Here is a 27,835-nt window from a genome sequence, read left to right as displayed (position 1 = left end):
TTGGGGATCCACCATCTTGTTTCCCCACTGCCCAAGACACAGAGAGGCTTCTCTTCGTTAAGTTCTTATTAAACATTTCTTTTTGATAAAACCTGATAAGTCAGCCTCTTTATTCAGCCTCTCAGCTTCCTCAGACTTTGGGGGCAGATTTGCAGAGGTCTGCCCACGATGGAACAAGTGGTGAGACAGGCCAGGAGCCGAAAGCCCAAGAGGTGGGCAAAAGGAATGAAGCGTCTGTGTGGGAAATCCCAGGTGGCAGCCACTTCTATGTGAAGTGCTGTGGCTCACCTTTTAGATGCTTGTGTGTGGGTACAGGGACACCCCAAAAATGCCAGTGTGTTTAGTGTGACTGTGAAGTGAGAGCCATCTGTCACACTATAGTAAGGAAGGGTGACGAGTAGTCACTGCTCTAACGTGGTCACTTCTGCAGCCATTGAGGACAGGACCCCAGCTAGCAGCAAAAGCAAAGTAACATGGGTTGAGGAGGAATTAAAATTAGAAAAGATTTTTTAAAGAGCTCTATTGTCAAATATACATCTGCATTGTTTTAAGGCCTCTGTTCTCTCTCCGTAAAACTTCTCAGTGAAATGAATTCTATTTTCTCCATTTACATCTGTCTGTCCCTCCTTCCTCTTGCCACTCTCGATACTACATGAGGGAATCACAAAAAGGAATTTCTGACAGTCTGGTATCCCTTGGGGACAGAAAAGAGGCACCAAATACTCCTCTTTTGGGGAGGTACCTCTGTTTTTCTTTATGGAACCCTGTGGGAATTAGAAAAGTTCCTCTTTAAAGTTTCCTTTCTTGTTAAAGAATAAACTTGCTAATAACCCTCTGTTAAGTCCTATCCTATGTAAGCTGTTAGACATGCCATGCTTACAGGCGTGTAGTATATTCTATGTCTTTGTACTTTAAACAAGATATCTGTGCCGGAAGTGCTCACAGGCATGTCCCAACTTGCAGCCTATGCCCCTTACCTGTTTTAAAAAGTGTTAAGTTATTAGCCAATCAGGTTTTAGTTTAGATTGTGAGGTCTGGCTCCAACCAATGGAGATCAGACACAGCAGTAACAACCCCAAATGCATTTTCCTTTGTTCGTTGTACTCTTGTGGCAAGATGACTAGCAAGGAAAAGTAAAAGTTGCTTGCTGAGAGGTCCTTTGTCTCAGTGCTGTTTTTTCTTTGCAACAGCGAGCATCTGTTTCCAACAAACCCCAAGAGTTATAAGCAGACAAATTCCTCTCGGGTCTAAAATGCTGCTCTCTTTTGTATTGTGTTACCTGATCTGTTTGGCTTTTGGTGGTCCCGGAGATTACTTTGTACCATGAGAGGACTTGCCTTTGCCATGTGTAATAACTGGCGGTCGCAAGTGATACAGTATTAGAGGTGCTTGATGGCACTTGGCAGAAAATGATTATTACTACAAAGGGATACTCATTTCTTTGGGCATTTGGATTAAAAAAAAGTGTGGTTTGGGTACCTAGAGACTATAGAAACATGGCCTACTGTGGGATAAGACACCCATGGGGGATGGGCTGATTGCAGAGTGGGTTAATTGGTGTTGAGTTGCCCACCAGCCTCAGGGGAAAGTCCTTGCAGTGACGTACGCTGTGGAAGCATTGTACTGTCCAGTCCTGTGGTGTTTCCCTCTTTTGGGAGATCCAGGATTCAGTGTAAAATGGGATCCTTGGTTTTGAGGGATCTAAAGTTCTGCCTTTTTGCTGTACCTTCTCAATGGTATAGCCCTACAAACTGCGTGCTTTAAAGGGCTCCACCCTGGGCCTGGTGCAGTGGCTCACGCCTGTAATCCCAGCACTTTGGGAGGCCAAAGCGGGCAGATCACCTGAGGCCAACATGGTGAAATCCCATCTCTACTAAAAATACAAAAAATTAGCTGGGCATGGTTGCATATGCCTGTAATCAAAGCTACTTGGGAGGCTGAGGTAGGAGAATTGCTTGAACAAGAGAGGTGGAGGTTGCAGTGAGCAGAGATGGCACCATTGCTCTCCAGCCTGGGCAAAAGAGCAAGACAAGGTCTTAAAAAAAAGTAATACATTTTTAAAAAAGAGTTCCACCCTAAAGCCAATAATCTAATTAAGAAACGAACTGAGTGGAAAAGAAGACACTTTTCCTGGCAATCTTGTTTTCAGCTAACAATGGCAGTCTAAGTTCTCTGTTTTGAGATGTAAATTTCCTCCCTTGTTTTACCTAAGAGTCATTTCTTTGGAAATGACTGACAGTCTAAAGGGGGGAAAGAAACTTTGAAAACTGGCAAATGAAAAATCTTATAAATCTATAAGATCTGCTTCTGTGTGTCTGTATGTCTATATGTTTATATGTGCCATGTGTATGTGATATATCCCTATCCAAATATATAAAAGAGCTCTAATTAATTGGCTTAAAGAAAAGTAAGTGCTTCGGTCAAATATTTTATCAGGAAGATAGAAACCAACTCAAATGCCTTTTAGTTTATATGACTTTAGTAATATGTGATAAAGCTAGTTTCAATATTTTTTCAGTATTTTAAGAGTTAAAGAAAGAGTTAAAATACTAGTTAATATGGAAAAATATTATCTTCTAGTTTAGAGGCTAAAGTTTGTTTCAAAGTACAGGAAAAAAATAATATAGGTAAAACTAAGTGGACAGAAACAGAAAGAATAAAAGGGTGGGGAATGAGGAATTTTTGATTCCACAGTGGTCACGTGGTCACCACCCATGGTATGGAGCCCAGCTGTGCTGTACTCAGTTGCTAAAGGTAAAAGTTAGGAGTGAAACTTAGGAATTTAACTCCCGGGGAGGTGGCTGACTGGATGCATAAGAAAATGCAAACTAATAAGGAAAAAGTGAAATATTCAACCCCTTGGTAATTGTGATCTATAATAGCTAAAATAAAAGTAAAAGAAAGTGATGGTTGGGTTTTGAGGCTGAACCAAGATCAGATGTGGGTGTGTCTGAGCATTGGTCACCAGCCTCAAAACAACCTACAGAGGGGAAAATTATGCCAGGGTGAAAAAAAGTACCGCTGAGACTCTGGTTACCAAGAAGCTAGTCAATATGAGGGAAGAGCAAAACCAAGTAACTACTGAAATCGGAGGGTCTAAGTGTGAAGGAATTGTGCCATTTTGTAGGTAGGTATCATTAGCTCCTCAGACTTTGGGGGTGGGTTTGCATAGACCTGCCCACTGTGAAACAAACAGGAATATCACAATCAATTTGCTAAAACATGGTAGTAAAGGAAAACTCCTAAAAACAGCCGGAGTAAGGTTCTGCTTTTGGAAAGATGGAGCAGATATATTTTCCCTACCCCTCCCACAAAGTACAAGTAAAAACCCTAGACATTGTACATAAAATAAACATAAGAAAATTCCAAGAAGTTGAGAGAAAGAGACAAACTGGAGAGTAATCTCAGGACCCAAGGAACAACATCATGGTGAGCGCTCCGAGTTCTGGTCTCATATATTCCAGATTAGGTGCTGGAGAAGGCAGCAACCCAGAAATGTCAAAAGATGCAGAAAACAAAACTCCCACGAAAGCCTGTTCTCTATAACCAAAGAACCAAGATAGAGGCAGCCTAGCAAGACAAAAAATTTATAGATAGTAACTGCTCCACTCCAGTCAAACACTACCAAATAAACTCCCCTCACCCATGCCACCACAGGCCATGTGGAGAGCATGAACTTCCACCCTCCAAAGCACTTCAACCACCCAAGAATAACAGAATGCACAATCTTTTCAAGGACCCACAAAACATATGCCAATATAAATCATATTCTGGGCTATGAAACAACCTCGGCAAATTTAGGAGAGTTGAAATCATAGAGTGTTCTCTGACAATAATTAAATCAAACCAGATATCAATGATAAAAAGTAACAGGAAGGCGGAGATCCAAGATGGCCACTTAGGAGGAACTCGGGAATGCAGCTCCGAGAGAAAGCACAGAGGGTGAGTGGACGCCGCATTTCCAGACTGATTTTTACTGCCCACAGACCAGGAGATTCACACGCAGAGAAGCCACACGGGTCGCCAGCGCTGCTGGCGCCGCTGGCTTGAACGGCGCAGCCGCTGGGCCGGCACCCTGAGGCAACAGCTCACTGTATAAAGTGAGAGAGTCTGAGTCCCCTATAAGCCAGCAAGGGGAGCTGAAACGGGGAGCCAGGCCAGCGCCACGAATCTCAGAGCCGCGGCTTTAGCCAACGCAGCGGCTCCGGAGGCAGATCAGATGAGACGGTGTCCCCTCTTACCCAGCAAGAAGACCTGAAACACAACTGAAACCGGGACGGTCCAGCTCTGTGGAGGAGGGGCGTTCTCCATAGGCACCCTGCTGTTCTGTACCAAGGCAATCCGCCACTACAGAGACTCCGTCACTACAGGGGCGGGCCAACATAGCGGAAGCAGTTCTAACTACACCCAGAAGTTCACACGGAAGCTGGGTGGAGCCCACAGCAGCTTAGCGAAGCCTCTGCAACCTGAGTGTGACTAGGCTGCCACCTTGTGGGCAGGGAAAACAGCAACCGCACAGGGGAACATCATAAAACAGTAACTCCCTGGGACAGAACACCTCGGGGGAAGAGCAGGGGGTTTATGAGTTCTGCCACAGCAGACTTAAAATTACCAAAATCAGAAAGACAACAACTACAAAGTCAGCAGGTGGAAAAATCCACAAAGATGGGAAGAAACCAGCGCAAAAAGGATGAAAACACCCAAAACCAGAACACTTCTCCTCCTACAAGGGATCACAACTCCCCACCAGCAAGGGAACAAGACTGGACGGAGAATGAGTGTGATGAAATGACAGAATCAGCTTTCAGAAAGTGGATAATAAGAAACTTCCGTGAGCTAAAAGAACATGTTCTAACCCAATGCAAAGAAACTAAGAACCTTGAAAAAAGACTTGACGAAATGCTAACAAGAATGGACAACTTAGAGAGGAATATGAGCGAATTGATGGAGCTGAAAAACACAACACGAGAACTTCGTGAAGCATGCACAAGTTTCAACAGCCGAATTGACCAAGCAGAAGAAAGGATATCAGAGGTCGAAGATCAACTCAATGAAATAAAACGAGAAGGCAAGATTAGAGAAAACAGGGTAAAAAGGAATGAACAAAGTCAACAAGAAATATGGGACTATGTGAAAAGACCTAATCTACGTTTGATAGGTGTACCTGAATGTGACGAAGAGAATGCATCCAAGCTGGAAAATACTCTTCAGGATATTATCCAGGAAAACTTCCCCAACCTAACAAGGCAGGCCGAGATTCAAGTCCAGGAAATACAGAGAACACCACAAAAATACTCCTCTAGAAGAGCAACCCCAAGACACATAATCATCAGATTCACCAGGGTTGAAATGAAGGAGAAAATACTAAGGGCAGCCAGAGAGAAAGGTCGGGTTACCCACAAAGGGAAGCCCATCAGACTCACTGCAGATCTCTCAGCAGAAACCCTACAGGCCAGAAGAGAGTGGGGACCGATATTCAACATCCTTAAGGAAAAAAACTTTCAACCCAGAATTTCGTATCCAGCCAAACTAAGCTTCATAAGTGAAGGAAAAATAAAATCCTTTGTGAACAAGCAAGAACTCAGAGAGTTCATCACCACCAGACCAGCTCTACAAGAGCTCCTGAAGGAGGCACTACACATAGAAAAGAACAACCAGTACCAGCCACTCCAAAAACACACGAAAAGGTAAAGAGCATCAACACAATGAAGAATCTGCATCAACCAAAGGGCAAAACAGCCACCTAGCACCAAAATGACAGGATTGAATTCACACATAACAATATTAACCCTAAATGTAAACGGACTAAATGCCCCAATCAAAAGACACAGACTGGCAAATTGGATAAAAAGCCAAAACCCATCAGTGTGCTGTATCCAGGAAACCCATCTCGCATGCAAGGATACACAAAGGCTCAAAATAAAGGGATGGAGGAAGATTTACCAAGCAAATGGAGAGCAAAAAAAAGCAGGAGTTGCAATTCTCATCTCTGATAAAATAGACTTTAAAGCAACAAAGATCAAAAGAGACAAAGAAGGACATTACATAATGGTAAAAGGATCAATACAGCAAGAAGAGCTAACGATCCTAAATATATATGCACCTAATACAGGAGCACCCAGATACATAAGGCAAGTTCTTAAAGACTTACAAGGAGACTTAGACTCCCACACAATAATAGTGGGAGACTTCAACACACCACTGTCAATATTAGACAGATCAACGAGACAGAAAATTAACAAGGATATCCAGGACTTGAACTCAGACCTGGAACAAGCAAACCTAATAGACATTTACAGAACTCTCCACCCCAAATCCACAGAATATACATTCTTCTCAGCACCACATCACACCTACTCTAAAATTGACCACATAATTGGAAGTAAATCACTCCTCAGCAAATGCAAAAGAACGGAAACCATAACAAACAGTCTCTCAGACCACAGTGCAATCAAGTTAGAACTCAGAATTCAGAAACCAACCCAGAACCGCACAGCCTCATGGAAAATGAACAACTTTCTCCTGAATGTTGACTGGATAAACAATGAAATGAAGGCAGAAATAAAGACGTTCTTCAAAACCAACGAGAATGAAGACACCACATACCAGAATCTCTGGGACACATTTAAAGCAGTCTCTAGAGGAAAATATATAGCAATAAGTGCCCACATGAGAAGAAAGGAGAGATCTAAAATTGACACCCTATCGTCAAAATTGAAAGAGCTAGAGGAGCAAGATCAAAAAAACTCAAAACCTAGCAGAAGACAAGAAATAACTAAGATCAAAGCAGAATTGAAGGAGATAGAGACACGAAAAACCCTTCAAAAAATCAATAAATCCAGGAGCTGGTTTTTTGAAAAGATCAACAAAATAGACAGACCACTAGCCAGACTAATAAAAAAGAAAAGAGAGAATAACCAAATAGATGCAATAAAAAATGACAAAGGGGATATCACTACAGATTCCACAGAAATTCAAACCATCATCAGAGATTATTACAAACAACTCTATGCACATAAATTAGAAAACCTGGAGGAAATGGATAAATTCCTGGACAGCTGCCTCCTGCCAAGCCTAAACCAGGAAGAAGTCGAAACCCTGAATAGACCAATAACAAGGTCTGAAGTCGAGGCAGCAATTAAGAGCCTACCACCCAAAAAAAGCCCAGGCCCAGATGGGTTCACAGCCGAATTCTACCAGACATACAAAGAGGAACTGATACCATTCATACTGAAACTATTCCAAATAATCCAAAAAGAGGGAATCCTTCCCAAATCATTTTATGAGACCAACATCATCCTAATACCAAAACCTGGCAGAGACTCAACAAGAAAAGAAAACTACAGGCCAATTTCCATGATGAACATAGATGCAAAAATCTTCAATAAAATACTGGCAAGCCGATTACAACAGCACATCAAAAAGCTTATCCACCATGATCAAGTAGGATTCATCCCGGGGATGCAAGGCTGGTTCAATATACGCAAGTCTATAAATGTAATTCACCACATAAACAGAACCAAAGACAAAAACCACATGATTATCTCAATTGATGCAGAGAAGGCCTTCGACAAAATTCAACAGCCCTTTATGCTAAAAACCCTCAATAAACTAGGTATCGATGGAACGTATCTCAAAATAATAAAAGCTATTTACGACAAACCGACAGCCAATATCATACTGAACGGGCAAAAACTGGAAGCATTCCCTTTGAAATCTGGCACTAGACAAGGATGCCCTCTCTCACCACTCCTATTCAATATAGTACTGGAAGTTCTAGCCAGAGCAATCAGGCAAGAAAAAGAAATAAAGGGTATTCAATTAGGAAAGGAGGAAGTCAAATTGTCTCTATTTGCAGACGACATGATTGTATATCTAGAAGACCCCATTGTCTCAGCCCAAAAGCTCCTGAAACTGATAAGCAGCTTCAGCAAAGTCTCAGGATACAAAATCAATGTGCAAAAATCACAAGCGTTCCTATACACCAATAACAGACTTAAAGAGAGCCAAATCAAGAACGAACTGCCATTCACAATCGCTACAAAGAGAATAAAATACCTAGGAATACAACTAACAAGGAATGTAAAGGACCTCTTCAAGGAGAACTACAAATCACTGCTCAACGAAATAAGAGAGGACACAAACAGATGGAGAAACATTCCATGTTCATGGTTAGGAAGAATTAATATCGTGAAAATGGCCATACTGCCCAAAGTAATATACAGATTCAATGCTATCCCCATCAAGCTACCAATGACCTTCTTCACAGAACTGGAAAAAACCACCTTAAACTTCATATGGAACCAAAAGAGAGCCCGCATAGCCAAGTCAATTCTAAGCAAAAAGAACAAAGCAGGAGGCATCACACTACCAGACATCAAACTCTACTACAAGGCTACAGTAATCAAAACAGCATGGTACTGGTACCAAAACAGAGATATAGACCAATGGAACAGAACAGAGGCGTCGGAGGCAACACAACATATCTACAACCACCTGATCTTTGACAAACCTGATAAAAACAAGCAATGGGGAAAGGATTCCCTGTTCAATAAGTGGTGTTGGGAAAACTGGCTAGCCATATGCAGAAAGCAGAAACTGGACCCCTTCCTGACACCTTACACTAAAATTGACTCCAGATGGATTAAAGACTTAAACATAAGACCTAACACCATAAAAACACTAGAAGGAAACCTAGGCAAAACCATTCAGGACATAGGCGTAGGCAAGGACTTCATGACCAAAACACCAAAAGCATTGGCAACAAAAGCCAAAATAGACAAATGGGACCTAATCAAACTCCACAGCTTCTGCACAGCAAAAGAAACAGTCAATAGAGTGAATCGGCAACCAACAGAATGGGAAAAAATTTTTGCAGCCTACCCATCTGACAAAGGGCTGATATCCAGAATTTACAACGAGCTAAAAAAGATTTACAAGAAAAAAACAAACAAGCCCATTCAAAAGTGGGCGAAGGACATGAACAGATACTTTACAAAAGAAGACATACATGAGGCCAACAAGCATATGAAAAAATGCTCATCATCACTGGCCATTAGAGAAATGCAAATCAAAACTACATTGAGATACCATCTCACACCAGTTAGAATGGCAATCATTAAAAAATCTGGAGACAACAGATGCTGGAGAGGATGTGGAGAAATAGGAACACTTTTACACTGTTGGTGGGAGTGTAAATTAGTTCAACCATTGTGGAAAACAGTGTGGCGATTCCTCAAGGACCTAGAAATAGAAATTCCATTTGACCCAGCAATCCCATTACTGGGCATATATCCAAAGGATTATAAATCGTTCTACTATAAGGACACATGCACACGAATGTTCATTGCAGCACAGTTTACAATAGCAAAGACCTGGAACCAACCCAAATGCCCATCGATGATAGACTGGACAGGAAAAATGTGGCACATATACACCATGGAATATTATGCAGCCATTAAAAACGAGGAGTTCGCGTCCTTTGTAGGGACATGGATGAACCTGGAAACCATCATTCTCAGCAAACTGACACAAGAACACAAAATCAAACACCACATGTTCTCACTCATAGGCGGGTGTTGAACAAGGAGAACACATGGACACAGGGAGGGGAGCACTATACATGGGGGTCTGTTGGGGGGGAGTCGGGGGGGACAGCGGGGGGGTGGGGAATTGGGGAGGGATAGCATGGGGAGAAATGCCAGATATGGGTGAAGGGGAGGAAGGCAGCAAATCACACTGCCACGTATGCACCTAAGCAACAACCTTGCATGTTTTTCACATGTACCCCAAAACCTAAAATGCAATAAAAAAAAAAATATATAAAAAAAAAAAAGTAACAGGAAAACCTCAAAACACTTGAAAAATAAACAACACACTTATAAGTAATCCATAGATTGAAGGAGAAATCTAAGGGGACATTAAAAATAAACATTAAATTGGCTAAAAATGAAAATACAACATAAACTTTGTGGGATACAACCAAAGCAGTGCTGAGAGTGAAATTTATAGCACTAAAATGCATGCATTCGCTGTGAGAAAAAGCCTCAAGTCAATACCCTAAGATCTCACCCAAAGAACCTAGAAAGAAAGAACAAAAGCAAATTAAGCCCTAAGCAAAAAGAAGGAAGAAAGCAATAGATGTAAGAGAAAAAAATCTGTGAAACTGAAAACAGAAAAACAATAGAGAGAATGAATGCAATGAAAAGCTATTTATTAAAAAGATTAACAAAACTGATAAAACTCTAGCAAGACTGACGAAGGAAAAGAGAGAAAGACACAAGTTAACAATATCATAAGTAAAGCAGAAAATATCACTAAAGACTGCAGATGTCAAAAGGATAATATAGAAATACTATATTACAACTCCACAGTAAATTTAACAACTTAGAAAAAAATGCACTACTTCCTCAAAAAAAAATCACAACTAATCAAATATAAAACAGATGATTTATAACTATTTTATAGTTATAACTATTATAGTTATAACTTTTATAACTTAATAGTTTTAAAAACTTATAATTAAGTTTTATAACTTAATAGTTATAACTTTTATAACTATTAAGAAAATTGAATATATAACTTTAAAACTCCCAAAAAAGAAATCTCAGGTCCAGATGCTTTCACTGGTAAATTCTATCCACTATTTAAAGAAGAATTAATAGCAATTTGATACAATCAGTTGCAGAAAATAGAATACAAAAAGACACTTCCCAACTTATTTCAAGAAGTTAGTTTTACTTCAATGCCAAAACTAGGCAAATACATATTTTTTTAAAAAATAAAAAAAACTATTTTGTATCCATATTTATGAGAAATACTTGTTTCTCACAAAACACACAATAGTTTTCTTTCTTTTTTAAAACAACAAATACATGTTTCTCATGAATATAGACACAAAAATTCTTAACAAAATATTAGAAAATAGAATTTAGCAAACTATTATATAAAATGAGTAATACACTATGGCCAGGTGGTATATTCCAGGCATGCAAGACTGATTTAATATTTGAAAATCAACAAAGCTAAAGAAAAAAAATCACACAATCATGTAAATCCATACAGAAAAAGAATCTGACAAAATTCAATACCCATTTATGGTTAAAGTTATCAGCAAATTAGGAAGAGAGACAAAGTTCCTCAATTTGATAAAGAGCATCTAAAAAACACTACAGCTGACATTATCATTAATGGTGAAAGACTGAACACCTTTTCTCTAATATTTAAAACAAAGCAAAGATGTCAGCTCTTACTGAACCTAGTGTTAGAAGTTCTGGCAAATGAGACAAGACAAAAAGTAAAATTTATAACTATCAGAAAGGAAGAAATAAAACTGTCGCTCTTTTCACATGGCATAATTATTTATGTAGAAAATCCCAAGAAAACTTCAAAACAAAAACTCCTAAAACTAGTAAGTTCAGTAAGGTCACAGGATACAATTTAAATATACAAAAATCCATTATATTTCTATATATCAGCAATGAACATATAGATACCAACTACAATTCTATTTACAATCACTGAAAGTGCATACACACACACATGCATAGATACATACATATTTGGATATACATGTACAGGGAAAAAAATTGATGAAAGAAATCAAAGAAGATCTAAATAAGTGGAGAGTCATACTGTGTTCATGAATTGGAAGACTCCAAATAGTTAAGATATTGATTCTTCCCCAAATTGATATACTGGTTTAATGCAATTCCTTAGCAAAATCTTTTGTAGGTATAGACAAGATTCTTGTAAAGTTTATATGAAAAGGTTAAGGAACTAGAATAGTTCCTTAACACTTTGGGAGAAAAAACAAAGTGGTAGGAATTATTCTGCCCAATTTCAATAGTTAGTATGAAACTACAGCTGTTATTATATAATAAAGGCTGAGAAATCGACACATAAATCAATAAAAAAGAAAGAACTCAAAATAGACCATACAATATGGCCAACTGATTTTTAACAAAAGTTCAAAAGCAATTCGATGAAGAAAAGATAGCCTTTTCAGCTACTGATGCTTGAAAAATTATAATTACATAAGCAAATATAAATAAAAGAAACTCCTCTATTTGGAAAATCTCAGGAAAGAATGCAAACTGTGAGAAGAGATTCTAACTATATTACCAACGTATGGAACAACCTCACCAAAGGGTCTGGGGAGGAGCTGACCTAAATAAATTCAGAAATGGGTAGCATTGATGAGACTAAATGCAAACTAAGTGATACATAAACAGTATACTCTAATTCATAAAGTTGTTTCCCGCAAGGGTATAAGTTAACAATTCTGATACTGCTATACATGGATATTGGAATTGAACAATTAAGTAAATAAATGATGGATGATGACAGCCAGTATTTGGTTGTTAGTGTGAAGAGTTTACAAATAAGCAAGGGGAGAAGGCTAGAACCATTCATGCTGTCATAAACTAGAGTTGGAGACATCACTGTGTTTAGCCTAATACAGATATAGATGACTACATAATACAATATTTATGGATAAGCACATATCCATGGGGTAGTATACACATGTACTTCCTCGCTCTGTCAGCTGAGAGGACAAGAAAGCAATGACATACCAGCAGAAACAAGCACCACTTAGAACCCAAATCTTGGTTTTAATACTGTTCTCCAATTAAAAAACCAGACATCCTTGGAGAAATGAATGATTCTAGAACTGGAGCAGGAAATACAGAAGATGAAGCTGAATCATCCTGGAGCGCCAGAACTATATAAGTTTATAAACAAAACATTATCCACAAAATAAAAAAGAAAACAAAAAATTAACCACATTGATGGGGACGTACCAAAGAGGTACGGGAGCCAACTGAAAGAACTCCCACTGGCCAAAGCTGGAACATTTTGGGCAAAAAAATCAATTTTAAAAGTATTGGATTATAAACTAAAGTATAAAATAAATATCCATGAACACATTGATATTAATCAATGATTGAATAAATACACAAATGGAGGAGAACAAACAAATCTTTCATCCAGAAGAATTTCAAATAATTCATGTAGCTACTTTACCCCCAAAGAGCAAGAGCATAACTCCCTCTTGATGAGTGTGAACTACACAACACTGACTTTGGAAGGAATTCTCTTCCTTCCAAATATTTAAGTATGGAAAAGAGGAGAAAGAGTAACATTATAGTAGAGCAACTTGACAAACACTACCGCAGCTAAGTGATAAACATCAGGGTCAGTGATCATAAATCTCATTGACAGTATGTAGCCTTGATGTGATGTGATAGGATTAGAAAATGGACAAAAGACAGGAAGAAACATTTCATCAGAGGATATGCAAATATCAAATAAGCACATGAAAAGATGTTCAACATCGTTTATCATTAGGGAAATTCAAACTGAAACCATAGTGAGCTATCATTTTACCCCTATCAGAATGGCCCAGATAAAAAATAGTGACAACACCAAATGCTGGCAAGGATGTAGAGAAACTGAATCACTCATACATTGTTGGTTGGAATAAAAAATGCATAAGCCACTCTGGAAACACTCTGGCTATTTTTGTAAAACTAAGCATGCAACTACCATATGACCCAGCAATTTAATTTCTGGGCAATTATCCCAGAAAAATGAAAATTTTGTTCACATATAAACCTATATATGATGGTTTATGCCACCTTTTTAAATAATAGCTCAAAACTGAAAACAATCCAGATTCCTTTCAACAGGGGACTGGTTAAACAAGCTCTGGGCCATCCATACTTTGGACTACTGCTCAGCAATAAAAAGGGAGAAACTATTGACCCAAAATAACCTGGATGAATCTCCAAAAAATCATGCTGAGTGAAAAAAAAATCAGTCTCAAAAGACTACACACTAAATGATTCCATTTATTTGATATTCTTGAAATTACAAAATTATAAAAATAATATAATGAAATCATAAAAATTTCATAACCAGTATCCTGGTTATGAAATTGTACTGCAGTTTTACAATATGTTATCCTTGGAGGAAACTGGGTGAAGGTCACACTGGATCTCTCTCCATTATTACTTGCAACTGCAGGTAAACCTTCAATAATCTCAAAATTAAAATTTTGAAAAACTAGCCAGAGAAAAATAGACCCATATATAATCAATTGTTTTCTAACAAATGTGGCAACGAAATCCAATGGGAAAAAGACTGTATTTTCAATAAGATGCTAGACCAACTGGATATTTACATGGGAAAAATATTTTCCATCCTTAAATCATACCATACACAAAAAATAACTCAAAACAGACTCTATTCCTAAACTTAAAAGCAAACCTATTTTTAAAACATTTTAGAAGAAAACATTAGATAAAATTTCATCACCTTGAAGTAAAGATTTCTTACAATACCAGAAAAGCACAAACCATAATAGAAAAAAAAATGATAAATTAGACATTACCAAAATTGAAAACTTTACTCCAAAAAGATACCATTAAAAAGCTCATGGATGAGCAAAATGTGTATCTGACAAAGAAACTGTATCCAGAATATATAAAGAACTCTTCAAAATCAATAGTATGGCAAACAACCAAAATTTTTTTAAATAGGCAAATTATTTGAAAAGACAATTCACAAGTAAAGATACATTAAGAGCAAATAACCACATGGAAGATGCTCAGCATCAAAGAAATCCAAATGAAAATGTCAATGAAATTAAAGCACTCATGGTATTTTCCATAAAAATGAACTTGGAATTGTAATATTCTATTGTGAACTGAAAGACAAATATCAAAAAATAGTTGAGTTAAAAGACAGAGAGAGGGCCCAGCACAGTGGCAAACACCTGTAATCCTAGCACTTTGGAAGGCCAAGGTGTGCAGATCATGAGGTCAGGAGATTGAGGCCGTCCTAGTCAACATGGTGAAACCTCCTCTCTACTAAAAGCACAAAAAGTAGCTGAGCATAGTGGAACATGCCTGTAATCCCAGCTACTCGGGAGGCTGAGGTAGGAGAATTGCTTGAACCAGGGAGTTGGAGGTTGCGATGAACCAAGATGGCTCCACTGCATTCCAGCCTGGCAACAGAGCAGGACTCCCTCTCAAAAAAAAAAAAAAAAAAAGAGAGAGAGAGAGAGAAAGAGATATAGTAGCAACATTTCCACCTTTAATAATGCACAAGGATTTCCTGCTCTAGTGAGAAAGGAATGGGTCACTTGTGTACTTGTGTCCCAGCTGTTCAAATGACAATGTCAATGGGCTTGGAAGAATCTTTGGTTTCCCTGTTGAAGTACAGTAACCTCATGTCCCGTCTATGGTTTCAGGTAAAAAAATAAAGCAGGTTCTGGAGAATTCATGTTACATCAGAGCATCCTTTCCTTCCATCCACTGGTCCTCAGCCAGATAATTCCAAGGCGGCAGAATTGCAAAGCTTTGGAGACGAGAGTGGGCACAAAGTAGGACGGTAACTGAAGGGTGGACAGGACCTAGGCCAGGCTGGTGAGCGTTACAGAATGAGCTGTGTAGAAGCAATGTGATGCTTGAAGAGCAGGGAGGCTCTCCGTTCAGTTGACCGGAGGAAGAGTATTTTCAACCAGAAACCTAAGTTCAGCAAGAGAGGACAGAGTACCCCACGTACCACACCCTAGAATTTACATGAAGGCCTAAGAAAGCCAGTCTAACGTGGTAAATATGATATTGGACTGAGTATCTAATAATATAGCAATGAGTTGCCCGATTCACTCACTGAGTCAAGCAGAGAGTTTATGAACACTCAGTAGCTGGCCAAGTGTAACTTCTGCTAAACCTCAAGCACAATGAAAGAGTATTTTATTCTAAGGTAGCTCAACCTCAAGAGCAGAAGCACCATACTCTTTGTATGGAAGCAGTTAATATTTCATCAGCCTCTCCTGTGGGACACTACTTCTCAGGATGCAATAGGTTCCCTTTAAGGAAAAAAAAAAAGGTTTTATCATCAAATAGATTTGAAACATAAAAACAAACATGATTCTTTCCTGTAAGCCCTCTGAGAACCTCCAGCATACAGACATCCTCTATGAATCTTCACGTGGCATGTATCATGTCCCACATTTGTTTGGCCACAGAAAACCTTTTTCCATGGAGCATCTCCTGGGACCAGTTTTCTGTTAAACACATTAACTGCACAACCCCACAAATGACTTTAGAAACTATTTTATGGTCCTCTGTAGGCTGAAAACCTACTCAGGCTGAATAGAATAGACAACTTGTTTTCAAAAACCAGTTAGAGTGATGTTTGAACCTACTTTAGTGAGTCCCACTGCCCCCTGAGATCTGGGTGAATCCCATTAAAAAAATGCCTTGTGGTGAGCTTGCTGCTGGGGTATATATGGGTGTGGTGGGGGTATGAGCAAGGAGGTGAGCAGAGGGATGCTGAGAGGCAAGAGATGGAGGGAAGGGACCTAACTGAGAAGAGCCTGATATGGTATGTTCAGGTGGACAGCAGGCAGAGGGGCCCAGGACAAGGCTACAAAAGCTGGACGGGGCCAGACCACTCAGGTCTTAAAGATTATGTTAAGGAGGTCAGGCATGGTGGCTCATGCCTATGATCCCAGCACTTTGGGAGGCCGAGGTGGGTGGATCATCTGAGTTCAGAAGTTCAAGATCATCCTGGCCAACATGGTGAAACCCTATCTCTACAAAAATACAAAAATTAGCTGGGCATGATGGTGGGTGCCTGTAATCCCAGCTGCTTGGGAGGCTGAGGCAGAAGAATCACTTGAACCCTGGAGGTGGAGGTTGCAGTGAGCTGAGATCTTGCCACTGCACTCCAGTCTGGGTGACACCGGTGAGACTCCGTCTCAAAAAAAAAAAAAAAAAGATTGTGTTAAGGACTTTCATCTTTTTCTTAAGGACGATAAAATGCCAATGGGTGATTTTAGGTAAAAAGTGATAAGATTAGATGGTCATGTATAAGGTCTCTGAAGTATGAAAAATGGATTAGGAGTCAGGGGAAATAGGTGTGAGGAGACCACATAGGAGGCCTTGCACTGGTGCAGGTGGAAGGTAAAGGCAGCATGGTGCTGACTGTGCAAAGAAGTGAAAAGATGTGAGAGGTTTTTAGGAGTCCTTAGCAGTTAGATGGAGGTAAAAGGGAAAAAGAGGAAGGTGTATTATTATTTTCTCTGTTCTCACACTGCTATGAAGATACTACCTGAGACTGGGTAATTTAGAAAGGAAAGAGGTTTAATGGACTCACAGTTCCACATGCCTGGGGAGGCCTTAGAAAACTTACAATCATGGTAGAAGGCACTTCTTCACAAGGCGGCAGGAGAGAGAAATGCCAGGTACTTTATAAAACCATAGATCTCATGAGAACTCACTAACCATCATGAGGACAGCATGAAGGAAACTGCCACTGTGATCCAATTACCCCCACCTGGTCTCTTCTTTGACACGTGGGGATTATGGGGATTAAAATTCAAGATGAGATTTGGGTGGGGACAAAAAGCGTAACCATATCAGAGAGTATCAAAATGGTTACCCAGTTTCCAGCCAGAACGACTGGGCATGATAATAATACCATTTGATGAGCTAGCAGATATTTAAAGAAGGAAAGGAAAAGAAGAGCTGAGTTTGGGTGTCTTTGAGATATTCAAGAGTATATGCAGAGTATATAGTTGGAGATTTGCTAAATATTCTGGAGAAAACATGACGTTTTCTCATAAAATACTGGAGTAAATTTCAAATGCATTAGAGACTTAAATGTGTAAAATTAATTCATATATGATTAGAATAACAGGAAAATATTTCTAAAATCTTGATATATAGAATCTTTCTAGCATGAAACAAGAAAAGAAATCAAACCCTCAATATTTAATTATATAAAACTAAAATGCAATATATGGAAAACAAGATACTTTATCCACATTTCAAAGGCAAATTACAGTGGAAAATATGTGTAACCTATGTCAGATAAAATGTTATCTACTTAAAATAAAGGGCTATTTCATATCAAGAAGAGTAAAGGTTAGCATGAATGGTCTGGCAGAAAATCAGACAAAGAATATGAATAGAGAGTTTATAAAGGAAGAAACATAATTAACCAGAAACATATTTAAGAAGTGTTCGATCTTACTATTAAGTCAAAGAGCTACAAATTTAAACAACACTAAAATGGTATTTTTGACCATTAGAATGACAATTCTCAGTATTTGTGTCAAGACAAGGAAATAAATGCTCCTGTGCACTTTTGGTAGGAGTAAATACTGGTACAATGTTTGTGTTTTTTCTCCTCTTGGAGAGTAATCTCGAAATAAGTATGTCTTCTCCTGGACCCTGGGATTCTATTTCCGTAAAATTATACTAAAAATAAGTACACAAAGATGTATATACAAGAAGATCCCTCGTAATGTTGTTTATAATGGGGAAAAGTTCTCAACTGCCCAAAAGTTGAATTGTGGACGGAACCTTTAAAAAATCACAATATTTCACATAATGGACTACAGCGCAGCCAATAAAAATGATAAAACAGAAGCTATTCTTGATGTAAAAACACATTTATGATATATATGTTTTTTAAGTGAACAGTAAATTATAAAGTAGTATGAGGAATATGATTCCTTTTATATTCAAGTATATATGCATATACACTATACACTATATATTACACGCACACAGACCTTCAGGAAAATCTCTGGATATCAGAATGTATCAAAATCTTAATAATAGTTATCTCCTAGCAGAACGGTTTTCAGTAATGGGATTTTTTTTCCATAGTCCTAAATTTTCTAATTTTTCTTCTATGTTTTTATTACTCATGGAATCAGAATATCCGGAAAAAAAAACAGTATGCTTCCCTAATATTATTTTTGCTTCCACTGGTGGGTATATATGTCTGCGTGTGTTTATAAGCAAAACAAAGCCATCTGCGAATCATTTTTGGAGTGAACCCACTTCTCAGTCCCAAGAAAAGCAGAAAGGAAAACACAGGCTGTATCACAGATAAATAGAAGGAAAATCAGAAATTGCTTTTCCTACACCTTGGCTTTTGTCACCTTTGCCAGGAGCACAAATGAGGCTCCCCTGGGATGGCTGAGGGACCCAGGCTTTGTGAAATTCTCCAGGGCTTGGGAGGTGGCCACAGTGGCTTAGCAGGGGAGAGGTGAACACAGCAAGGTGCTCTTTAGCCAATGATAACACATTTTTTTTTTTTTTGGCTTCAGAGCCCACCTTCCTCTGTGGGCACCTGATATGTCATCCTCTTCCAATTTGCAATCCAGAGTGGCCCTTAAGCTTTTGTTGGTTGAGGAAAACTCTAAAAACACAGACTTTGTCTTACTCTCTACATTTCAAGATCCCTGGGTTCTGTCGGAAAAGCAGAGGATGGAACATTTTCTTTTGAGAATCTGATGAACATTTGAGGGGCTACCCTGAGCACATACACATACATACCACATTTCACATCTGATTTTGGAGATTCACAAAATTCCTGAAGCTCCTAAGGGGGTGATTTTGAAGAAGGACCCCAAGTTGGGCTGGAACTCCCAATCTAGAAGTGGCTTCTCCTGCTCGGTGTTCAGTGGCCACCAAGGTTTCTGGAGAAGCCAGTCCTACCCCCCCACAATCTCGCCTCCTGTCCCACTCTCCCCTGACACTTTTATATCTTGCAGTAAAAAGAAATACGGCAGCTGAAAGCAGCTTCCACAGAAGATACACCCCTTCCTTCTTTTCATCTTCTAACTTTCATTAACCCTTCACCTTTTTCAAGTGTTCATGTAATGGCTCACTTCTCATGTTTCAAGGTCCTAGCCTAAAAAGCGTACAGTAATGATTGTCTTCGTAAGTCTAGGCGCCAAACGACCATCTCAGAAAAGCTCCATTTAACGTCAACACACGATGGGCTGTTTTAAAATAGATCTTCATCCAAGCCACGTCTCCTTACATTTTGTAACGGTGTTCGTATCTCACAATATTTTATTCATGATGGATTTGTGTGTGTGTGTGTGTGTGTGTGTGTGTGTGTGTGTGTATGTGTTTAACATCTGCAATATCAGGGACTTTCTGGTAAACTTGAAAACTCAGTCCTTGGAATCACTTGCCTGTAAACCCGGGTGCACAGATGCACGTGCCATTCAGGCCGTCGCTGTCACAGGTGGCTCCGTTCAGACAGCTGACGTTAGCGCAGGGATCCTTGTACAACTCACAGTGTGTTCCTGCAGAGAAACAAGCAAAACAGGATGACTCATCCAGGACTCTCTAGCTCCCATGGCCTCTGAAAGCAAAGACGGAGTAGTCTGGAATAGTGCAAGGGAGATTCCCAGCGTGGGTGTGTGTGGGTGAGTGTATACACACATGCCCACTCGTGACTTTAGATTGTTGTAAAAACATGCCTTATGAGAAAGTAACACATTTGATCACTGTCCATAGGTCCCACCATAGTCTTTTATCTGTACTTTCTCTGCCTACTAGTCCTAAAGCCTGGGTAACAGAAAGTTAAAAGCCTGAAAGATAATCAATAGTAAATGCTTTCTAAGTCTCCAAAAGAAACAGTAAACATCTAGATAGCCTTGATAAAACATAATATCAGCAACCTGAAAGTGAAGATTTGGAATCAGATATTCAAGTGAGTCTCAGTTCTATTTTGAGGAACTACAGGGGACAGGGGAAGCTGAGTGATACTTAGACTTAATTCTCAGAGACATCGCTCCATGCTTTATGTCTAATTTATTTCTCACAACAACACTATCCTTATTTCCCCATTTTACAGATAAGGAAGCTGAGGAAAGAGTCCAAGATGACAAGGCTGGTGGGGAAAAAAGCTAGGATTTGAACCTGCCACTAATCCCATCCCAGAGTCTGTGTTTGCTAAGTAGGCTGTTGAGAGTGAACCTGAACTGACTGTGGAAATATACAAAACTATAGAGCTCAGCACTCATTTAACAAAGAAGAGGCATTTTTTTAAAAAAAATCTGCAGAGTAAAAACATAAAGTTTCTCATTTATGTTTTTTTTTTAAAGACTGTGAGTGCATGTATGTATGTAAATGCCTGAAGTGGGACTGGATTACTTCCAGGAGACTTGATTACTTTGATTTTCACATCTGTGTATTTCTACATTATTGGTACCTTTTTCTTTACAAACATATGCTCTTTTATAACTTTATTAAAAACTAAAAATCTAATGCTATTTGAAAGGTAGGATATCTGCTGGTGTTATACTGGATGCCAAGATGGATGAATAGATTGGCGTCTCTCTCTCCTCCTCCTCGTCCTCTCCCTTCTCCCTCTCTCCCTACCCCTATCCCCCACCCTTTGGAGAGAAAAATAAATTGCATTCTATCTTGCCTAAGAATGCACATAATGATATGTCCACACTTCCTAACAGCCTCAAGAAAAATATGCATAAAGCAAATAGTAACTCAATGGTATTTACTTAGTTTTCTCTGCACTTCATTACTTAGCTCATGTTGTGCAAGGGACCACCACACCCAATGACTCATCCTTTAGGCACTGAAATCAGCCTTGCTGGGCTATTCCCCTATTTCTTTCTCAACGCCTTAAGAAGTAGGGCTCAGGAAGCAGGAAAGGAAGTAAGAGAAAAGAGAAACGGAACTTCCTATCTATATTCACACTAAAGACTTATTTGAGCCAGATAAAGCTCAAATTTTAGAATAAATGACCTGTAACTGAGCCAAGTAAAGCTCAAATTGTAGAATCAATGACCTTTAATTCTTTTTTATCCTTTGCCCCTCCTGGCCAAGCCATCAACAATATTCTGCCGGGTATTTTTCTGAAGCATCTTTCAAATCTTTGCCTTTCTTTCCTTTCTGAGATCACCGCTGTGATCCCACTGCCTCATGCCTGGTGGGATACAGACTCCCGAAGACATGTCTTATTTTCCTCTGTCTCTAGGAACTTGAACAAGCCTCCTTGACTTTCTTCATCCCTAACCCAGGATGCTTGGTAATACAAAAGATCAAAATAATGTTAAGATTAGCATCAATCTGGTCATTCTTCTTCATCTGGGTGTGTACGGCCTCTTCTCCCCGGAGTCTCTATTTTTACTTTCCTACTGATTCACAAGTAGCCTGGGCTCAGTTGAAAGAATAAAAAGAAGAAGAGCCTTTTCTGCTCCAAAATGTTTATCACAACACAAAGACTCACATATTTACAAGTTCCCCTTGGGCTGATCAATGGGAGCCAAGTGACAAAAAGACTTTTGGTTGAATGGGAAATACAGTCATTACTAAAGTTCAGAGGTGCCCGAAGCCTAGAAAACATTTCCATTAGACCTGAAGTCAAAGAAATCAAATGATCATCACTGGGTCTCTAGTAATACATTAACATCACTAACATATTAGCACACGAACTATCACATTTTAAAAACAAGACTGAAAAGCAAATTCTAGGCCAAGTATTTAAGCGTCTTATTTTTTATTTAAAGTCTTCAACAAAACAGACTTAATGAAAACACCCAAGATAATAAGCAATTTCAATCTTTTGGGTGTTTGGGTTTTTGTTTGGATGGATGGCTCTTTTTCGGAGGGTGGGGAGACTACAATTTTTTCCCTGGTTAATTCTCTTTTTCAAATGGCAAGACGTTCTGTCCCTTGAGCATCTATTGAGATGTTTCTGGCAGCAAGACTGGACAAAAGTTAATCTTCACAGAAACTTGATTACTGAGAAGCAAGATGGTGTTAAAAGTCCCTGGAGAGCACTTTGGTGACTCACATTTCTATACTGTAAGCCTTGCTAATCCCTATATAAAATATATTTGTCAGATTGCTCAGCTTGTCATTAGAGCTGAACAACTCTGAGCTAAAAACTTTAAATATGGAGAATAGACAATCGTGGACACTACTGATGTGTCAAGGTGTCTCCATTCAAACCCTCCTCCTGTGGAGGCCCCTGGGTCCCTTCTTCCTGCCCTCCTCACCACTCCTATTCCCAGAAAACATCCAGTCTTGGGCATCCTGTTTCCTCTGAGGAGTTACCTTCTTTCACACCTTTCCCCCAACCTGATCTTCACGTATTTAACTCATCTTTCAGTTCCCGATCCAAATGCCCTCCCTCTGCAAAGCTGAACCTTGATTTTCTCAAGACAGAACATATTCTTCCACCACTGTGCCTAGAGAGCACGCCGGGACTGTCATGGTCACGGAGTTCACTGTGCCAAATCATAACTTATCTGCTCTCCCGTCTGATTCTCCCACAAATCTCTGAATTCCTGCAAAGCAGAGGCCATATCATCATGCATGGAAGAAATTATGGATCTAACACCAGAATCCTGTCCTTTCAAGAGGGGCGACAGCCAGTGTACTTTGGCTGACACACAGGTGAGGTTGCCAGAGGAGAGATTCCAAATTCCAAAGTTGCCTCAAAAACACCCTATTTTGTCAGGGAAAACCAGGTCCACACTTCAATCTAAGTCTGCGGAATGACACATGCACGCATGCATCACCCATTGGCAGAGGACGCAGCACGCACTCTTACAAAACTGATGTTTAGTCTCAAGCAAAAATAAACTGTAATTCAGTCAAAACTAATAAAAATTCATGCTTTTCATATTAAGGGATGGAGAAGAAATGTTTCTAAAAAGACTTTGATTCCAACAGGGTTCTTTACAGAAGTTAATTTTAGAATCGAAATAAGCAAGAATTCAAAGAGCAGTACACCAATTCTGAGTCTTTGTTGTTGGAACAAATTTAGTTACAATTAATAATTGAAAAATGAAAATGAAAATGAAAAATGAAAATCATTATTTTATCTCCAGGAAACTAAGCCAGTAAAGAAGTGTTCTTACACTTAATATTTACTTTAAGACATGGTCTCATTTCATCCAAACTTACTTCCTTTATGAAAACTTTTTCCAGTATTTCAACCCTTACAGATCTCAACATTTTTTAAACCATTTCAGAAATTACGATCGACAACTCAACCTTAGCCTCATTATTCCTGTGTGTGCCACTCAGTCTGCTTGTCTGGTTAAATAATAGGCTGAAAAAGGAGGACACTCTGATTTAGCCTTTTTGTATTTATCACAGTACTTGTAAGGGCTGGCTGTACAAAATCACCAGAAATTCTTGTTCCCTGGCTAAGCAGAATCTAGCAAAGGAAATAATTTTATCCAACAACTAAGGAGTTCTCATCCTTTCCATTAAAATGTCTGTAGCCTTTAAAAATAAATAAGCATGTACAGGCTGGGTGCGGTGGCTCCCAGCACTTTGGGAGGCCCAGGCAGGCAGATCACTTGAGTTCAGGAGTTCAAGACCAGCCTGGCCAGCATAGTGAAACCCCATCTCTACTAAAAATACAAAAATTAGCTGTGCGTCATGGCAGGTACCTGTAATCCCAGCTACTTGGGAGGCTGAGGCAGAAGAATAGCTTGAACTCAGGAGGCGGAGGTTGCAGTAAGCCAAGATTGTGCCACTGCACTCCAGCCTGGGTGACAGAGCAAGACTCTGTCTCAAATAAAAATAACAATAATAAAGTATACAATGTAATTAAATCTATAATCCAGTGATCTCATTTCTGAGACTCTATCCCTAGAAAGAAATCCAGAAAGTATGAAAGCAATATAAATAAGGATATTAATTCCAGAACTAGTTACAATAGCCCCACATCAGATGCAACAAGGCAATGAATAAGTATTTCCTCATGGCAACATTATAAAGCCATTTAAAATCAAACTAGTATGACTTCCTAGCAATATATAAATCAAACATAATATCCTATTATGAGTGAGCAGAACAATATAAAATTGTAGGTATTCGCAACTATTTAACACTAAAAACAGAATGGAAGCAACACAGATTATTATGGCTTACATTATGTTGTAAAACCATGAGTAATTATGAATTTTCTCTTTTCTTCCATTTATTCTTATGTTCTTTTCATAATTAACAAAGTTTTTTTTCTAAATTTTTCACCAAAAAATTCAAATACATATGTTGTTGATCATTTCATTGGATCTTCTAGAAATAAAAATCAATCACTATGGGCCTGTTTCTTGACTTTTTGACAATATGAGGTATGAACACTAAGCAGTCTTGTAAGTTACATTAGAAACCAGCCTTGGACTAGTTGTGAAGGACACAGCAGTATTTTGGTTTGTCTGAAGAGGGGTTACAGAGTCCCTCCATGAATTTTGCTTTTTAACAATTCCATGATCTACAGTGGCAACTTACATTCCATGAAAATGTTTAAGTTGGTTTCTTTTACTTCATTCATGTGTTAAAGAGTAGTTTTAATTCAAGTAAAGGTAGCCATTGAGCATTTGTTCTGTGCAAGTCAGCATATTAAGATCTGTAGAGAATTTAGAAAGAAAAAGAACCTATGTAGTCACTGTCTTTCCGGAGCCTATGATTTAGTGTAGGGAAGAAGAAAATCTGAAACCAAAAAGAATTTAATACAAGGCTAAACATAATTGTCACGGCAAATATAAAGAAAATACTGAGAGAGTTAAAGAAGGAAGAAATCATATCTGTTTGGGGATCAACATTTTAGACAGTGGATACAGCCATAGGAGTGAATGAGAGCAAAGAGGAGGGAGAGAGAAAGGAGCCTGGAGACCCACGTCATTCACAGTGTCCGGGAGACCAAGGCTCAGTGAGGGTAGAGAGGAGAACTGGGTCAGGAATGAAGTTGCAGAAGACACAGCAAGGAGACGTTCAGGAGGGACGCCAGGGCTCAGTGTGGCAAAGGGACAGGAACGCTGGCTGAGTCAGAAGTGGAAGTGGAGGCTTTCTAGCCTCACCATGAATTTTCCTGAAACCTCTTTTAGTGGAATGATGTGAGCAAGAGGCAAGAGCCATGGCTGAAAAAGCAAAAGGGAAGAAAGGGACTTTAAGTAAGCAGAGGAGAACGCAAAAAGTCGAAGAAGAGGTTTTTAAAATAATTATTTATATGCAATTTATTTAGAAGTGTTAGAACATTTTTTTTCTTTAGCAGTCCAGTTTTTGTAGAAGCACTTATTTAAAAAGAATTTCCTTCTCATTCCTAGCAATTCCTCTTTAAGAGTCACACATGGTTATTACAGATGATGGTTTCTGGGCCATCTTCAGTTTTGGTTATCTGTCCATTCTTGCACAGGTAACACTGAACGTAACAACAATTGTAGCATTATAATGGATTTTAACATCTGGCAGAAGCTCCCACTCACTGTTTTCCTTTTTAAAAATATTCTTAGCTATATACTTGGCTATTGTACTCATTCTTTTTAGGAGGGGATATATATATATAGTTTTATAGATAGATAGATATAGTTACATATATAGTTATATAGTTATAGTGTTATATATACATCCTCCTAAAATATAAAAACTACATAGTTTTTTAAAAAATATTAATATAAAGCAGTAAAACTTACCACTTAAAAAGTATATATGTAAAGTAAAAAGTTAAAGCTTAACTTTATCCCCCAAATACTACCTATCCAAGTTTTAACTCCAGATAACTACTAGTTAGGAATTGATACCCATCCATCTGCAGTTTCCTGAATTTATGCAGACATACTATATGTAAATATATATTGGCAAAAATATTTCCACAAGGGGAGAATGTCCATCCCTTCAAGGAGAGAAAATCACAGGATCATGTGGCCTCTCACATCCCCTCACTCTTCCTCTGGGCAGAAGAGCATGATTTAGCTACTCCTGTGTCTCCTTTAATTCCTTCTATCTACCCTCCCCATGTCCCCACCACTTTCAGTTTACAAGTACTATCATTTACTGCTACATTGCCAGAGTTTACCTCCCTGTTTTCAGCAGTCTTATTTAAACCTAAACCTAAATGTCTTTATAAATATACCAACATTAAATAAACACTTTACCTGCCCATTGGATCTGTCACCTAGTCTGGAGCGCAGTGGTGCAATCTCAGCTCACTGCAACCTCTACCTCCCAGGTTCAAGCGATTCTCCTGCCTCAGCCTCCCGAGTAGCTGGGATTACAGGCACCCACCACCACCCCTGGCTAATTTTGTATTTTTAGTAGAGACGGGGTTTTGCCATCTGGTCTTGAATGCCTAACCTCAGGTGATCCACCTGCCTCAGCTTCCCAAAGTGTTGGGATTACAGGCATGAGCCTGGAGTGAAATCTTTAACACATTTGTATGCCTTTCAGTCTTACCTATCCTCACCCCTTACAACACATGGCTTTGGGTTAAATAATATGAAACCACTTTACTTGTTGAAATTTTTCCTTAAAAGCAAGAGTGGTGGACATAGCCCAGGGTGTCCCCTAGTGAGTCACACCCTTGTGTAATTCCCTCCCCTTGAGTGTGAGCTTCCATTCAAGAACAAATGGCAGTTAAGAGGTTTTGAAGATGCAATTAAGGTCCCTAATCAGTTGACTTTCAGTTCCTCCCAGGTGGTCCTGGCCTAACCAGGCGAGATCTTTAAGAGGGTCCAGGCCTTCCCTGAAGTTCAAGACTGGAAGTAGGAGGGGCTCTGTCAGAGTTGTTGGCTTTCAAAGAGCGAGTGGTCACAAATCCTACAGCCACAGGATACAAGTTCTGCTAATAACTTAAGGGGACTTGGAAGCTGATCTCTCACTATTCAAGCCTCAGATGAGAGCTCTGTCAGTCAATGCCTTGCTTTCAGCCTTTTGAGCCCCTGAGCTAGGAATTGACTAAGCAACACCTGGACCTAGGGAACTGTTGGTTAATAAAAGCGTGTTGTTTTTAAGCCAGTACTGGGTAGTAATTTGTTACTCAGCAGTAGATAGCTGATACAGAAGGCAGATCTACCTTTTTCAAGAGACTTTCCTTCACTATTAAATTACCATTCACAATCACATTAATACCGTCTATTTAGATTTATGCCTGCATTTAAAGGCATAAATCTCTTCTTCCATTCTCCATCTTCCCCAATCTGGATATATTTGTTTTGATTGAGTTCCTATTTGGCAGGAATGCTTATTAAAAT

The 27,835-nt window shown here is 39.1% G+C and overlaps 1 protein-coding gene across 1 annotated transcript in view; it reads right to left on the bottom strand.

Moving 5' to 3' along the window:
* Nucleotides 1-27,835, bottom strand: part of DNER (delta/notch like EGF repeat containing) — a 362,737-nt gene that overhangs the window by 29,019 nt on the left and 305,883 nt on the right. The window contains exon 10 of the mRNA XM_012434038.3: nt 20,012-20,125. Coding sequence (XP_012289461.3) covers nt 20,012-20,125 — 114 coding nt within the window. The remainder of the gene's footprint in view (nt 1-20,011; nt 20,126-27,835) is intronic.

The sequence above is a fragment of the Aotus nancymaae genome, unplaced genomic scaffold, assembly GCF_030222135.1.
Source record: "Aotus nancymaae isolate 86718 unplaced genomic scaffold, 86718_ANA_hifiasm-v0.15.2.pri h1tg000008l, whole genome shotgun sequence".
NCBI classification, from domain to species: domain Eukaryota; kingdom Metazoa; phylum Chordata; class Mammalia; order Primates; family Aotidae; genus Aotus; species Aotus nancymaae.
Note: the sequence above shows the minus strand (reverse complement) of the source record. Positions and strands in the feature narration are given on the sequence as shown.